This window comes from Anticarsia gemmatalis, chromosome 18, assembly GCF_050436995.1.
Source record: "Anticarsia gemmatalis isolate Benzon Research Colony breed Stoneville strain chromosome 18, ilAntGemm2 primary, whole genome shotgun sequence".
NCBI lineage: Eukaryota > Metazoa > Arthropoda > Insecta > Lepidoptera > Erebidae > Anticarsia > Anticarsia gemmatalis.
Genome location: NC_134762.1, coordinates 8,551,290 through 8,566,816, shown reverse-complemented (window position 1 = coordinate 8,566,816; position 15,527 = coordinate 8,551,290). Strand labels below are relative to the sequence as shown.

Here is a 15,527-nt window from a genome sequence, read left to right as displayed (position 1 = left end):
ATATACTTATTTATTCCTGAGATCATGTTTGTAACTTTATCATGACACATTAACCAGTGGCAAGTTATTTATTTTAACATTCCTTGTTTGTGATATGAAAATCATTTTGTTATCAATAAATTGTATTGGTGCAAATGTGTTGGTTTATTTCTGATCCCCATGTAAGGTGCACTCGGGAAAATCTTGATAATCAGGTGAGAATATATTGACAAGCTCTTCAACTCAGCTTAATAGTACAGTAAATATTATGTTGGACAATTACAGATGAAGACGCTGGGGAAATATTCTATAATTAAAGTGTTTACTGCTTCATGTTATGCAAATTTATATATTGGAATTAACTTCAAGAACTAAAATCTATTTTAACCACTTAATCCGGTCTTGCAAAACACATTTTTTATGTCCTTCAAAAGTAGGCTGTATGTGTCAAACATTGCAGACTACTACTGAATAGTTTATAAGCTTATCATTTATATCAGAAACAAATATATTTTGTTTAAATAGCTCCGGACTTCATGGCTTTGGAAACTATACCCCTTGAGTGTGTTCAGAGAAAACTGTCAGGACTGACTAATGAGCACTAAAATTGATGCAATTTAACTATTAAAATAATTTTTAGCATAACACATTGCAGTGCTAAGGTATATTGAGTTAAAATTTTCACCATGTTAAATCACTGTACTGAAATATGATGCAGATTCCTTTAGCTTTTCACTACTCTGAAAGACATAAAAAATAGTTAAATACAGATTGAACTGACTGAAATTACACTGAGTTGCACTTATCACTGATAATTACATTCTGAAAGTGAGGTTATGTTCAGAAATAATAGAAGGTAAATGGTTTTTATGGAATTTTATTAGTCAGCTTACATATAAAACTTATTCTGTCTTGGCGGCAGCCGCTTTAGGTTTCTTCGCCTTGATAGGCCTCTGTGAGCGGAGGATGGCAGACGCACGGCGGAGGGTAGCCTTTGACAAGTCAGTGCGGTAGTGGTTGGCTTTCAACAACCTCTTCACCTTGAACAGGGATCTCCTCGCGCCGGCTTTGAAAGTGCGGCGTACTGAGTTCTTGGCGGGCTTGTTGGTAGCCTTAGCCTTCTTGTAAACAACTGTGAAACCTTTCCTGTCGGGGTTTTCGACGACGCCAACAGCCTTCTTTTGGATCAGGCCATTGTATCTGTAGGAGTTGAGGTTAGTCACATTGTTCGGCTCCTTGCTGAAGGGCTTCTTAATGTTACGCTTCTTCACCAGGAAGGCGTTGTTGTTGCGGATGATCATCCAGTTAAGATGAGACGACATTATTGTAGTTTGATTGTGAAAACTACACCGAATACAACGTGCTCTCAACGTGTCCGTAGACAAAAAGGAAGAAGACGTTTGTCTATGACATCAGTAACGTCAAACATAGCTGTCAAATAAAATGTTGCTACTACAATTCTCGCAATATTCCACATAAACTATTTAAAAGAAAATAGTTTTTTTGAATCATGATATAATAAACCTCAATTTTTTAGTGTTGAAAGGCCTAAGCACAGTTTAATATTATATTTTAAGCATCAAAGAAATTTTCTTTAATTATTTTCTTTGCTTTTAATTACGTTCTTTAATGTATGGCTAATTACCTTTTCAAAACTGGAAAAGGTAGTCCAAAGTCCAAAGAAATATTAATTATCGCATAATGTTAAGGAAAATTGTAAATAATTACATCACCCTTCAAAATTTATTTTTTTTAGTAAGGAAACACCCGTAAAAACCAAAGAGCACAACAAACTTTTAATACAATTAGTGTGAAATAAAATTTAATAAATCTGAGTAGGGTATTTCAAATATTCACAGCAACCTTAAAAAAGTATATTTAAAATTTTATTTCAATAGTATTTCTTCGTCTAAATCTAAAGACTCTTCTGTTGTCTATGGAATTTACCGTTGACTTCTTTCATTTTCATCCTTTTTTTGGCATTTTGCTTATGGTGATATGTCAAATTCCAAACTAAAACTTGTCTGGGACAATTCGTGTTGGTTCTTATTATATCTTTTTTCTTTGTAATATTTACAGTATTCATTATAGTAAATGTAGTTCTTGCGTGAAATTTATATGTGATTTGCGAAAAGTGCCAAATTGATGTATCGTTTTTATTGGTATTATGAATCAGGTTGATCAAAATATAAACAAAGATATGTTTGATTCTGATCTGATCGACGTGGAATCTTTGGATTTTTCCGATGATCAGACGTGGTGAGTACCATAAAACAGTATTTATGTAAGAGAATTGGTCATGGTTAATTGGTGGTGATCGTTTACGGGGTCATGCATGTCTTGTCCGGTCGACATGTCAGTGTTTCTGTCGATGGTTATTTAGCCCGTTTTAATTAATCGTCTAGTTATTTAATTCCAGTAAAACCACTCTGACCAGTATTAAAACACGGGCCACCTTGCGTAGCCTGTGGTGTCTATGTTTTTGCTAGATGAATCACCTTCACTCAGGTGTCCAAGTGTCGTTATTTTGTTTTTAAACGGGCTTACTTTTTTAAATTGTAACCTGGAAGTAGGCAATGGTCATTATTATTATGATTCAAAAGTCATAATGCTGCTTTAGTCATAGAAATTCTTGTAGGATTTACAACCCACTCTATTTTGTTCATGACACCTACATGTTGTCAGTTATTGACAAACACAAATAACTTTTTAAAGTACATAAAACTTAGATTAAGGCAACTAAACTGATAATCCTTTTGCATCACAACCTGAAACATGATAAAATCTACCCACAACAAGATGTTTTTTGTAATGAATAAAACAATTTTTTTTTATTCTTATTTTGTTTATTGTGTAAAGCAGTAGTTCTCTTATCAGTATGATAAGATAATTATTATACAGTGCATACTCAGGTGACATAAATTGCACTTTAAATGTATTATTATAACAATCTTAGATTATGATAAACTGATAAATAATGCTACAAGTGATAAGATCTAATAACCTAGTTCCTGTTAGTGCATAACTAATTATAATTTAATTTTGTAATTGCAAAACTTGCATTATTTATATGTTTGTTTAACATTCTTTTGACATGTTACAAACTAAACAATGCTTTTAAAATATTGCTTTAGTTTCCTTAGCAGTATTCTAATTAAATATAATATTTTGATAGTTAGTTCTTTAGCATATTATCCTCTTATGTGCTGTTGAACTCAAAATAGGACTTGTAGCCTATTCTATCTTATAATGTCCACTCTACCACTGAATAAAAATAAATCCAAATAGATTTAAAAAAATATTTTTATTTGTTTTGGTTTATTGCCATTTTCTTTATGCATAATATATCCATTGTCCTAGTTATGTAAAATTATTGTAATTTATGCAGTTGTCCTCATTTAATTTTAATGAATTAAATTAATAACTCATCACATACAGTTATTTCAATGCACAGCAAGTAAATATTGTGTAAAAAAACCTGTCAAAAAGTCTATAATTATTAGGCCAGTAAGAATTTAGGCCAAATGTTGACTATTATGATACAATAAGTCATTTAATGCCACTTGTGACATGTTAATTGTTGTATTTAATTATATATTGTGTTTTGCCAGGTTATTCACAGTTCCCGAGGACTCAGGCCAGAATGTTGACATTACTGACTGGAACCTGTCCTGTGACTGGCCCGTCAATGAGGACTCTGACTATGTTAAACTTGAAAAACATCTCTACACTGTGCTTGACAACATCATTAAGAGTGAGTAGATTATTATTAAGTTATTAACTTATAAATCCTACATTATGCATTTGGGGACATTATTGCACTTTGTGCAACAAATAAAAACTAGCACACCTTTACATGGTAGTCATACTGACATTATATTATTATATTTAAACATTTATCATTTGTCTTTCTACCTGCTATTGTCTCCACAAAAATCTCCATTACCCACTAAGGGTTTGTATAGCCCCATTGGAAATCTATAGTTAAGACAAAAGACACATGTATTCATTTTAAAATGCTTTTTCATAGATCTTTGTACCAAATCAGGGTTTTGTGGGCTGGATATTATAATATTTGACTATAGCTTTGCCAAGCATTTGGTTAGTAATAGTAATGTACCAAACAATAATTACATCATCTCTTAAAATATTAATATTGACACTATTTGTAAATATGTTAGTTATTGATGACTTTGAGGAATTTCCTGTTTAGTTTTTAGTGTATTGTTGTGACTGGCTTATCATTGCAATTTGTGTATTATACTAATTTAGTCTGATAGTACTAGGTTTCAATGTGTTCATATTATGAACACATTGAAACCCTGTACAGTACACATGAACTTCATAACAGACTATAGGGTATAAACCACCACTAGATGAAGGTCCTCTGCAGTAGGCGGGCTGATTAATTGTACCTAAGTGGTAAACATAGACGAGACATACTATGTTTTGAAAGCGAAAGCACCAGCTTATCGCTTACACTCAAAACCCAGGTCATCCTCCAAAGTCGGGCTCCTATAATGCCGCAATGGCGTACCGAATTTTGATTTTTTATAGATTTTGTTTAAGATTTTATGAAGATAAATGATCTTGACCGCAACTGCAACTTTGCAGAATTAAATTCCTTTTTTATTTGTATGACATAAGGTCAACCTAATCTTAAAAATTCTCCAAGTAGGCTGGATAATCTACTTAGAATAAGATAAGCCGCGAATGGTGAAGCCACACAACATTTCCTGTATACAATACAATTGTAGTCTTATGATAAAACGAGCTTTTGCCCACGGCTTCTTCCGCGTGGTTTATGACTTAGGACAGAAGTTTCATACAAACTTTCACCCCTATTTGATCGGATCAGTTAGCGGTAGTTTCTCATATGTACTTCAGATACCAGGGGTATGTCAGCCAGTCAGACACCTTTATGTTATGATCAAAAACTATCCAACATTTTAAAAAACAAACAAAATTCCGTAATAATTACAAAAGAGCTGTCTCGTTATACTTACAGAGTAATTAGCATAGTGATGTAACTCACATTTTAATGTCTAGAACTGCGTTATGAGGAAATTAATTTACGCTTAAGATATATAGTTCCACACGGCCATATTTTAGCTTGAATTAATTTGCAATTAGCTTATGAAAAGCGAAAGGAGTAGTAGTAATCTATAAAGTTGTTACTAGTAACTTTTCCGTTATCGAGTGAGTGACTGATTCACAGACAACGCATAGTCAAAACTGCTGAACGCAGGCTGACATTCGGAATGTGATTTCCTTGGGACAGTAAAAACTAAGAAAGGATTTATTGGAAATTCCACTCCGAAAAGTGCAATATTCCAAAATATTCCAATTGAGCAAAGCGGGGGGAGAAGCTAGTTAGATATCAAAATATCAAGTTAAGCTACTTAAACTTGGTACGCGCAAAGCAAACAAGATTTTTGTTCGTTTGAATGTAGCATGTTTAAATGAAGACGTTGTTTAAAAGGTCCTTCTATTCCGTCACCAGCAGTCCTTGACAACGTCTTCTGTATTTATTGGTCACATACTGCTTAGCTACTCATCTTCCATAATAATCATACATTGGGTATGCTTTCTTTTGGGAATGTGTAAAGACGTTCTTTGCAAAGACCCCATCGATAAAGATCTTTTACCAACATGTTTTACGTTAATTTATTCAAATTGTCATACATGGTTACTCATGATTACTACGCACCAATAGCCATCCCCTTCGACATTCTGATTAAGTGAAGTGGAAAAATGATCAAAGATACTGCAGCCAATCACAGACCCTCATCAGATTTCAAGGCGTGAGGATTTGTTTAACCTCGGCACACTGTAATTAGGATCGCGTCGTAATCTTATCCAATCAGCCTATTTCTACCCACTGATAAGTTTAAGTCTCTTCATCATTTCGTGTTCCGCAAGTTCTGCGCTACGTTCTATAGATAAATCTAGATTTTAAATACTTATCTATACTAATATTATAAAGCTGAAGAGTTTGTTTGAACGCGCTAATCTCAGGAACGCGCTAATTTCAGTGTTAGATAGCCCATTTATCGAGGAAGGCTATAGGCTATATATCATCACGCTACGACCAATAGGAGCAGAGTACCAGTAGAAAATGTTACAAAAACGGGAAAATTTTTTACCCATTCTCTCTTATGTGACGCAAGCGAAGTTGCGCGGGTCAGCTAGTTTTGTATATTTGCCTAGAGAGATCTTTATATCATGCACCTAGTCTGATCAGGCAGTCTTTTCTTTGTGTGTCACCAAAGCTCCCAATACGTAAAATCTGTCAAATGGTTAGCTCCTGATTCTGTTCACAAAACATCTTTATTGTAAAGCCTTAAACTCGAAATTGTTGCTCCAACCCTTGTCTATTTAATACGATCCTACCCACTATTCGCTTTGAAAGATAATTCCGTAGCAATAAAAATCAAAACAATTTAAGAAAATGTGAATAGCACGAAATCTGCTCTTGTTCAGACCATGACGTTATTCTAACCTTGAGACAATAACAGTCATCCTTAAAACTATCACCTGGAATCACCTCTCTTACAATGATATATCGATCTATTTATATCAAAGATCTCAGACCCTAGATCTCGCACCGTCGCCAACACTAATTTTAGCGACGATCAGCGACCATTAATCCCAATTAACCTGTTCTATGTGCTACATGATAAAATTGTATCCGTTTACCTTTGTATGTACGGCATACGTAATTGAGATTAGAGGGAAGTTACTGCGTAATTGCATATTTTATTAGATACTAGCTGACCCGCGCAACTTCGCTTGCAACATAAGAGAGAATGCGTATCTTCATAACTTTTAAACTCTCGCGTTGCATGTTTAATGTATAATAGAATACGGGAATTAACGCGAACACGCATTATCTTCTATATATAATAAATATAATGCGTATCTTCCCCGTTTTTGTAACATTTTTTACTCGTACTCAGCTCCTATTGGTCGTAGCGTGATGATATATAGCCTATAACCTTCCTTGATAAATGGGCTATCCAACACTGAAGAAGAATTTTTCAAATCGGACCAGTAGTTCCTGAGATTAGCGCGTTCAAACAAACAAACAAACAAACAAACAAACAATCAAACAAACAAACTCTTCAGCTTTATATATTAGTAGATAGATGTTTGTTTACTTGTTTTGTTTCGTAGAAGCGTGAAACAACGATAGATATCAACAGAATATACAAAGCTTGAAACTTTAAGACAGAGCTACTGTTTATGAATGGGATTCAACACGTAATGGCACAGACTTGCGCTTTTGCAAATATCAGTTGTCAATAATGTAAAAAGTATATAAATATTGCCAGCGCTTTTGTGTCTCCCTCCCACGCATGGTGTTAGTAGATATGAAAAGAGAGTGAGCTAATTCTGATAGCAAGTCCTTAAGGAACATGTTTTCTTTTGGAATACTTAACGTTTGAGCGTTTTAAATCGCTCTTCGCTTACTCTGGTACCAAGTTTAATAAATACAAGAATATTAATAGGTTTAAAGTTCACTTGTTGTTAATGAATAAGGTAATTAGTTATTTACTTAAACAAATGCCAACTGACAGCCCTTCATTTAAACGCACAACTAATGATTTTACAGCAGCTTTTGGTTCAGTTATATTAATGTAGCTGTTCGGCGTTCATTTATTTAACTCTGAGTTATACTGAACATAATTGTGGTAATCAACTGGCCATTAAGTTATGGGTGATGTGAAGTTTAACATGGGAACCCAAAAGAGATTTAGAGGCTAAACAGTAAACATGTGAGATGAACCACCCGAGAGCCTCTCATGTGAAATGTGGCCACGTTAGAAGGTCATACCGCATCCCACTAAGGGATCTTGTAGCCTGGGATCTCGGACCAAGATAAGACTCAGACCGGATTTATCACAATCACACAATACTCGGGTCAAGCCCAAATCAAGAGCGTCTGAGTTTATCACTCTCGGTAAAATCCTCGGTATATTATCATGCACTGACTGCCTCTGTGGCTCAGTGGTTCAGGTCACCACGCCGCTACCATTGCGTCGGGAGGTCGTGGGTTCGATTCCCACACGGAACAATTATTTCTGCGATCCACAAATAATTGTCTCGGGTCTGGTTGTACTTACAGCATATCCTACCTGCTTTCTCACTCTCTGATATCTAAGTACCAATTAAACTCTACAGAGCTATTTTCTTTATAAAAGCTTTAAGCTTTCTAAACGATTACATTGAAACACCTCAACAGTTTGTAAAAGCGTAAAACGATCGTGACAAGTCGTTATTACGAACGTATTTACGTTATTAAGAGGCCTTAACAAGAAAATTAGTTTGCACTCATGCACGGAGTTTTTTTTCAGGTCTAGACTATCTATTAGCTGACTCAAAGTGTTCTTTACTGAGATCGCAGAATCAATCATGTAGGTAGAAATACACTTTTATTTCTTTACTGTTCATGAGTATTATCTTTTTCTGTGAAAGGTAGAAAGTGTAGGACTTTCTTTCAGCGACAGATATTTTTTTAATGGATGTAGACAATATGTTATGTTTTTCACTCCCTTGCTGATTTTTGATTTTGATTTTGATTACCAATAGGTTCCTAGTAATATCCGAACACCATCTCCTAAACCACTTATAAGTAAAATTTAATCAGTGTCTCTCATCCTCGCAATCATTTTAGTTCCATTTTACTATGTTTCAGTCATTATGTTAGATCTTTTCTAGCCTATCTATCGACAGCAACAAGGAATCTACCTAAAAAAATCAACAACGCAAATCATCCTTTCGTTATGCCTTTTAAAACAAAGTACTAATTAAAGTATCGAATGATTTTCGACGGGCATTAATCGAAGGATATTGTTCGTAAACAATTGGTAGCTGATCTAACGATATTCGATACGGATCATCGAGTCAGGACAAAGATCTTATGTCGCGACAGTACATGCATACTTAGGGCTACCAAAAAGTAATTATTAATTCTATTTATTGTAGTTCCTTATACAATTTATTACAATTCTTGAAGACATGCAAAGTCCCTAGTTTGCATTTGACTAGCGTGGTGGAGTCAGACTTTAGACAGTTTTGTTTTCTTTAATAAGCTTGTTTTTATCTTTTAGCATTTGCGAAAATCTCAACTTGGTTTTTGTCGTTTAATACTTTATCAAATGACTAGTTATGCCCCGCAGTCTTCCTTGCTTTGCGTGATATTTAATACGATACGGGGATTAAGTCCATGCATCATTTATTCGTTTACTTACCTTTATTTGTTTAGCCAGTTTTCATTTTACCTTTTTGCATATAGCAATATTTGGTTCTACCATACATCCACTGTCGCATTTTATTTAAATGTTAGTTATAAATGTCACAAAAGTTGCTAAAATGTATAAAACATATAACTTACCGGGGCTGCAAAAGTGCATCTAAATTATATTTATTTGTAGTATTTTAAACCAGTTCTCTGAGTCAGCTGTTGACGGAAATCAAAAAGTTGATACTATATTACAAATTGTACGGGTTTTGACTATAATTATATGAGTAATTTAAGTATAAAGCATTAGAAACCATGAACATTAAGTCTATGTAATGAGTGGAGTCATATCTGATAGCAGTCGTTAAACATGTGTTACGTTTCCTCCCGCTTTCAATACACCGCCGCTACTGGCTTTTCAATAACTATATCGTCGGTAGACAGAACACCAGTTAAGCTATCCATAAATTCAAACTGGCAGATTCATCAGACTTAAATCTGCTTAGACTTAGAGCGAGATCGTAGCGGAAACATTTTTACGACATTTTTATTTAATAAAATTCTCTTATTTTAGCCAAATCAAAAGACTATTGGAGGTACCTCAATCTGAAGTTAAGTTTAACCATCCCAGTTATGGTCGGGCCGTTACAAACGTGCAAACTACGTCATAATAAAAAAACTCAAAGGAATGTGACAATGTGTAAGTGCGAACGAGAGACTCCGATAAAATGACATGACTTAGTTCGCACGTCTGAAATGTACCAAGTATAGTAGGATACTTTTATCAAGAAATTTCTTGAACACCACGGGGTGTTCATTACAAAGAAACACTTCCTCTTCGGCTGGTGTCTTTGGCGTGTATAAATATACATACAGTATTAGTTAGTATAGTACTATTCCGCGATACTGTCCATCAGCGGTGCATAGACCATAGGTTTCCTACGCGACTGACGGTGCGTGACCGAGGAGGAGGAAGCCCGGCCTAGAGGCGAAGTAAAGTAACTAATGAGTATATTTGTCCAGACAAATTATGTTTTACGTATATAAAATTACCTCGCATTCTCATGGTAGGCAAAGACCGATATATGATGCAATAGCCAACCAGTAATGATGGTCATCACGTTCAGATCTACAGCCTTTTCTTTTCCTTTTTTCTGATGACACATTTGATGAACCTTCTGGAGCACGGAGATGTTCAGATAAAATACCGCTACACGCCCACTCATTCATTGAATGTCCGTGCCAAAGCTTGCTCATTTGTTATCGTGTGCACATCAAACTGTGCAAAACCAATAGTTTACCTCTTAATATTCTAAACACTAATTGCAAAGATTACTTACTTACCGACAGCCCTACATTAAACTACACAAAAGAACAGTCGCGAACATATACCGTTGACATCGATGATAGTAATATAATATCGAGTTTATTATCTCGTGCCACTGATATAGTGTCAAATTTCGCATTCGGATTTCGCGTGCGTCAATTACATTGTATGATACAACGCTTGTTATTTAGTCTCGCTATTCACTTTTAGTTGAAGAATCCGAAGAAATGGGGCTTAGTTAACGTGTACAACGAATTTTTCGATCGGAATTGCACTTTGGTAGGTGTAATTGGTGATTGTTTGGTCTTATGATTGGTGTGAAAGTGGCTTTATTTACTGTTCTTTTTTAGTTCACAAATATTCTACGGATATTAAATGTAGCTTTTGGAAAAAGTTTTTGTTTGGTATCTAGGTCATTGTAGTACAAGAAACTGCGCTTTCAATTTAGACCAAGCTTAATTCTTTAAAATATTGTTTTATTTTTGGTAACATCAAATGTAGAGATTTAGGTATTTTTTAATATTATATGACGACGATGAATGTATTTAAGCTTCCTTCATTCACATAGAAGGAAGAAAGGGAAATTTGTAAGGATGGTACCAAGTGGCTTTCTCAGGTATCCCTGAAGGAAAAATATATTATGTATGTAATAATTAATATATTGGTAGTAACAACAATGAGTATCGAAAATCCTGAACATTTTAAAGCTAATAAGCGTCTTCTAGACAGTCGCTATTCCCTGTCTCTCTAGAAATCGTACGCCCATGTCCTTGTACCTTACCAACTGATAACACACGCACGCCAAGAGCGTAAATCCTCTTAATCTCATAAGCTTCATTAGATTTCTTAGAAACTATCGATAAGTTTGGATAACGATAATCCTTTTATACATTCTAATCATAAAAATTCAAATGTCTGTCTGTAACGCTCTTTTCTCTGCTCTCACAGCTAAACCGAGAAACCAATTTTAATTAAATTGCATCAAAGCATGATAGTGGAAGCCCCAGGATTTAACGTTTTTTTGACAAATATCTGCCCTTAAAAAGTTGTAATCGGTGACCAATGAAAGCTTAACCGAGAAGGTCAACTAATAATATGATCCTAAACACTACCAATGTTTACTAAACCAATTTGCTCTCAAATCACAAAATCGTTCTAATGGCACAGCGGTTTCGTTGCAACGGTATACAGTTTCATTCGCCATACTAACAGATATGTCGCAGTACGATTCAATGTCATATGCAATCATCCAATTACATTGTGATCACTATGTCCATTTAGATAGTGCTATAGGAAATTGCACTCTAAGTACTTCGAATTAGGGCACTGGGGCGTCTAGACGCAGGAAAACACTGTCAGACATTATTTAGTATTGACATATAGAATTATGGTAGTGATTTGTACAAATTGCTGTATGTCTAAAATGGAATGAGACGTTTTGTTAATATTGATTGTGGATTTTGAGCTGCACTGTGACTTTAAAAATTACGCGTCGTCTGTTTCTGTTTAAAAAAAAGACAACCCCCGCACTAAGAATCGCTCTTGTGTCGCAGGGACTTTTACAAACAAAGTACAACCAAACTTGAAACAAAAATTCGTGGATTTTGAATCCACGACCCCTCGACACAATGGAAACAGCGTGGTGACCTTAACCACCGTGCCACGGAGGCAGTATTGAAGAACTCTTCCGTTTTTTTCGTCGTAAAAAAATATAAACATACTTTTGTTAACAGTGTGTTAGTTCGATGGAATGACATGTCAAATACAATACCGTCGTGTTTTTCGGATGAATAAGCACCCTTCCTTAAAATTTTCTCCCAATTCCAATTCTATAATTGCTCCAAAGTTTTGTTTTGAAACGTAACTCCGTAATCCCGGCATTGAGCAGAGGGGACTTAAAAGGTAAACATTTACGAGTAATCAGTAATTTCCTGTATTTAAGACACGTGTAGGTATAGTATGTTGCGTTTCAAAGTAACAAACAAATATACATCTACAAAAAAAACTATTTTCTATGGGGGTATTCTGCGAACGAACAACGCCTCTTGCTATGATCTCTTCGAAGTCTTTTTACTTCATTCACATTTATACATCTTGTCATACAGGACCGTCGATTATACACAGAAACAATGCAAGCATTTACCAAATTACCAAGAAGCACTCGCCAATTCCATCTCGAATCATGCCCTAGATAACTTCTCCGAAATGCAAAAGACGTGTGCTATAATAGAAAAGGTCTATGATTCCATGAACCCGGAAACTGGCAGGAGACAATAGCTGCTCTCGGCTTTATCATTGTACGATGCTTTTAGATTTGTACAGCTATAAGACGGTTTTCTTCAGATGCTCAATCTAAATAGCATAAAGCAAAGGATCTTGGATAACAAGCTAGTTAAAACATGACTTGTCAGACTGTATCCCATCTGGCCCGGTGACTTGGCCCGGCACCGGGCCACATGGGAAAAAAAAGTTTTAACTGGCCCGGTGCTATGTATACCGGGCCAGTTGACACAAATCGAGTGCCATCGTCCCCGGTAAGGGGAGAATAGAGGATACGCCTCGTAATTTGTGAAATACTAACTACATGCATCTATGAAAGGGATTGAACTTAAAAAGGGATAGCGAATACAAAGACAACCAAAGCACGCTTCGCGTGCTTATAAAAAATGCGTGGTTTTTAAAAAAGTCATATTGTAAACTGCTTTGTATGATATAATAAGTATTTATTAATATTTTTGTTGCATTCATAGTGTATTTTGGCTTCGTTGATTAATATTAGGTATTAAAAAAATATTGTCTACTTTTGGCTTCGTTGATTAGTATTATTATAAAAACATTGTTATTATGTTCAAATTTAAAAACATCTACTTTTGACTTCGTTGTTTCATATTAGGTATTATAAAAATATTGTTATTATGTTTAAATTAAAAAAAACTACTTATAATAGTCTATTTTAGGTTGAGATTTATGACACAAGTTGATATCGCGTCATTCACAATAAAATCTGATTATTTTATACTAAACAGTTTGATTTTTAAGTTCAATCCCTTTCATAGATGCATGTAGTTAGTATTTCACAAATTACGAGGCGTATCCTCTGTTCTCCCCTTACCGGGGACGATGGCACTCGATTTGTGTCAACTGGCCCGGTATACATAGCACCGGGCCAGTTAAAACTTTTTTTTCCCATGTGGCCCGGTGCCGGGCCAAGTCACCGGGCCAGATGGGATACAGTCACTTGTCACGTCATTTCTCCACATTTAATCTGTAACTGTACCGAACATACATTATTATCCCCATTTTTTTTTCACCTAGGCAGTTTCAATGCCCCATTGCTGAGCAAAGGCTTCTCCCTTGAATTTAAAAAATAGCTTATTGAATGAGTTATATATTTTCATATCCTCTATCTGTCCGCTGCTGAGCAAGGTTCTCCTCCCGAATGAGGATTAAACCTTAAGTTTTCCACGCTGACTAAGTGCGGGTTGAGGACTTTGCATTTAATCATAATTAAATATAATAGAAAAGTAAAATAAAAATTCCATGTTGATCCATCGATTGCACCAGGGTGGTAGCCTTGGTGCAATCAATCATCCAATAAACTTGAACCAGTTTGCTAGTTAACTGTCGTTCCATTTACGTTGATTGAACCAGACATCTTGTCCTCCTAGGCTAGACTATTACTATACTTACCTAACATAGTAAAACCAATTACCTGAAGTAACAAGAATTAACAATTCATAGAGACTGCATGCTACTAGGTCAGGGAAGCTGCTAGATATTTGTTTAAACCTCGGTAAGGGCGTAAAGCCGTCTGAATTCTCACCTGTCGTATAAGATACCGTCCCACTGGACTAACCCCCCGGTTTCTGAGGCACATTTAGCGGTAGTTTATCTATTCAAACTGTTTTTTTATATGAGTTTAAACGCTATTGAATAGATAAACTGCCGCTAAATGAACCTCAGAAACCGTGGGTAAAAGATTGAGAAAATAGAGAGAGTTTTTGTGTATTTTACACATATTTGGACACTACAAACTCCTGCAATGTAGTCTGATTTCTAGAAAACTGGTGGCGTGAAAAATAGTCCAGGTTGACAATATTAGATCCCAGTTACTAACTAAATATAGTTAAAACTAGGATGTATTTTCGCTCTGGGTAGTGGAGAAAATGATTTAATTACGACCTTAATCTATTAGATCGATAGAGTGCAAGCAGCGATAAATTGCAGGATGATTCGGTTAATGCCGTAGCGGACATTTAGTTTATCGTAATTTACTTTAAGATGACCTTATCGTGGTCTTTTACTTTCGTATATTTTTTGAGTTCAGTTTAATGATAAATCTGTGCTTAATGAGTTATTTTTAAACCACAGATATAAGTTTCCCAAAAAACAAAATCGTTTCTCGCCCAAAAAATAGAATTACTTGTTTAATACATTTAAAAAATGTTAAAGTTAAAGAATTTAAAAGTCAAGCAATGTAAATTTGATTCGCAAAAACAAGCCTTTCGCGGAAATCAAAACCTACAAGGATTTCTTTAAGAAAGTTTACTTTTCACCGAAACGAAATCAACCACAACACAGACCTCAAACGGCAACAAATGTCTTATTTATGCAAAACTTTACCGTCCTTTCCTTATGCAGTTTGCCTTTCAAAATCATACAGTTAATGTACACTATTGTACACTTTTCGCATACATTCTTCATAAGTTAAAACTGTACTATGTAATTATTCCATTGTCTAGCCACCCGTGTTATTATCATTTATCAAACGTAAATTATATACTTTTAAACAGAATTACATTTATCAAATAATCTAATCTTTATAATTATTTATTGTTTTGTTATCAAGAACAACGCTTTTAACACTACAAAATTAGCAAACGTTAAAGACAGTTGTAAAAACTATTTACGTATTTTTATAAAATGCTTAACTTTCCTCCTACGATTTGTCTTAGAAATTGCAGAATCTCTGATTAT

At 34.9% G+C, this 15,527-nt stretch overlaps 2 protein-coding genes across 5 annotated transcripts in view; one reads left to right on the top strand and one right to left on the bottom strand.

Moving 5' to 3' along the window:
• Nucleotides 1–840: 840 nt before the first annotated feature.
• Nucleotides 841–1,379, bottom strand: RpL28 (ribosomal protein L28). Its single transcript, XM_076126078.1, has one exon. It carries the CDS (start codon nucleotides 1,299–1,301, stop codon nucleotides 882–884), a length of 420 nt encoding a protein of 139 aa, XP_075982193.1. The 5' UTR covers nucleotides 1,302–1,379; the 3' UTR covers nucleotides 841–881.
• Nucleotides 1,380–1,954: 575 nt separating this feature from the next.
• LOC142980439 (uncharacterized) overlaps nucleotides 1,955–15,527 on the top strand; it is a 44,555-nt gene continuing 30,982 nt past the window's right edge. For all 4 annotated transcript variants that reach the window (XM_076125821.1, XM_076125820.1, XM_076125819.1 and 1 more), the window contains exons 1-2: nucleotides 1,955–2,238; nucleotides 3,591–3,733. In XM_076125821.1, the coding sequence (XP_075981936.1) occupies nucleotides 2,147–2,238; nucleotides 3,591–3,733 (235 nt within the window). In that variant the 5' untranslated portion in view covers nucleotides 1,955–2,146. The remainder of the gene's footprint in view (nucleotides 2,239–3,590; nucleotides 3,734–15,527) is intronic.

What these genes read in the sequence shown, in the direction of transcription:
- RpL28 (XM_076126078.1), bottom strand. Translation starts at nt 1,301, where the DNA reads ATGTCGTCTCATCTTAACTGGATGATCATCCGCAACAACAACGCCTTC.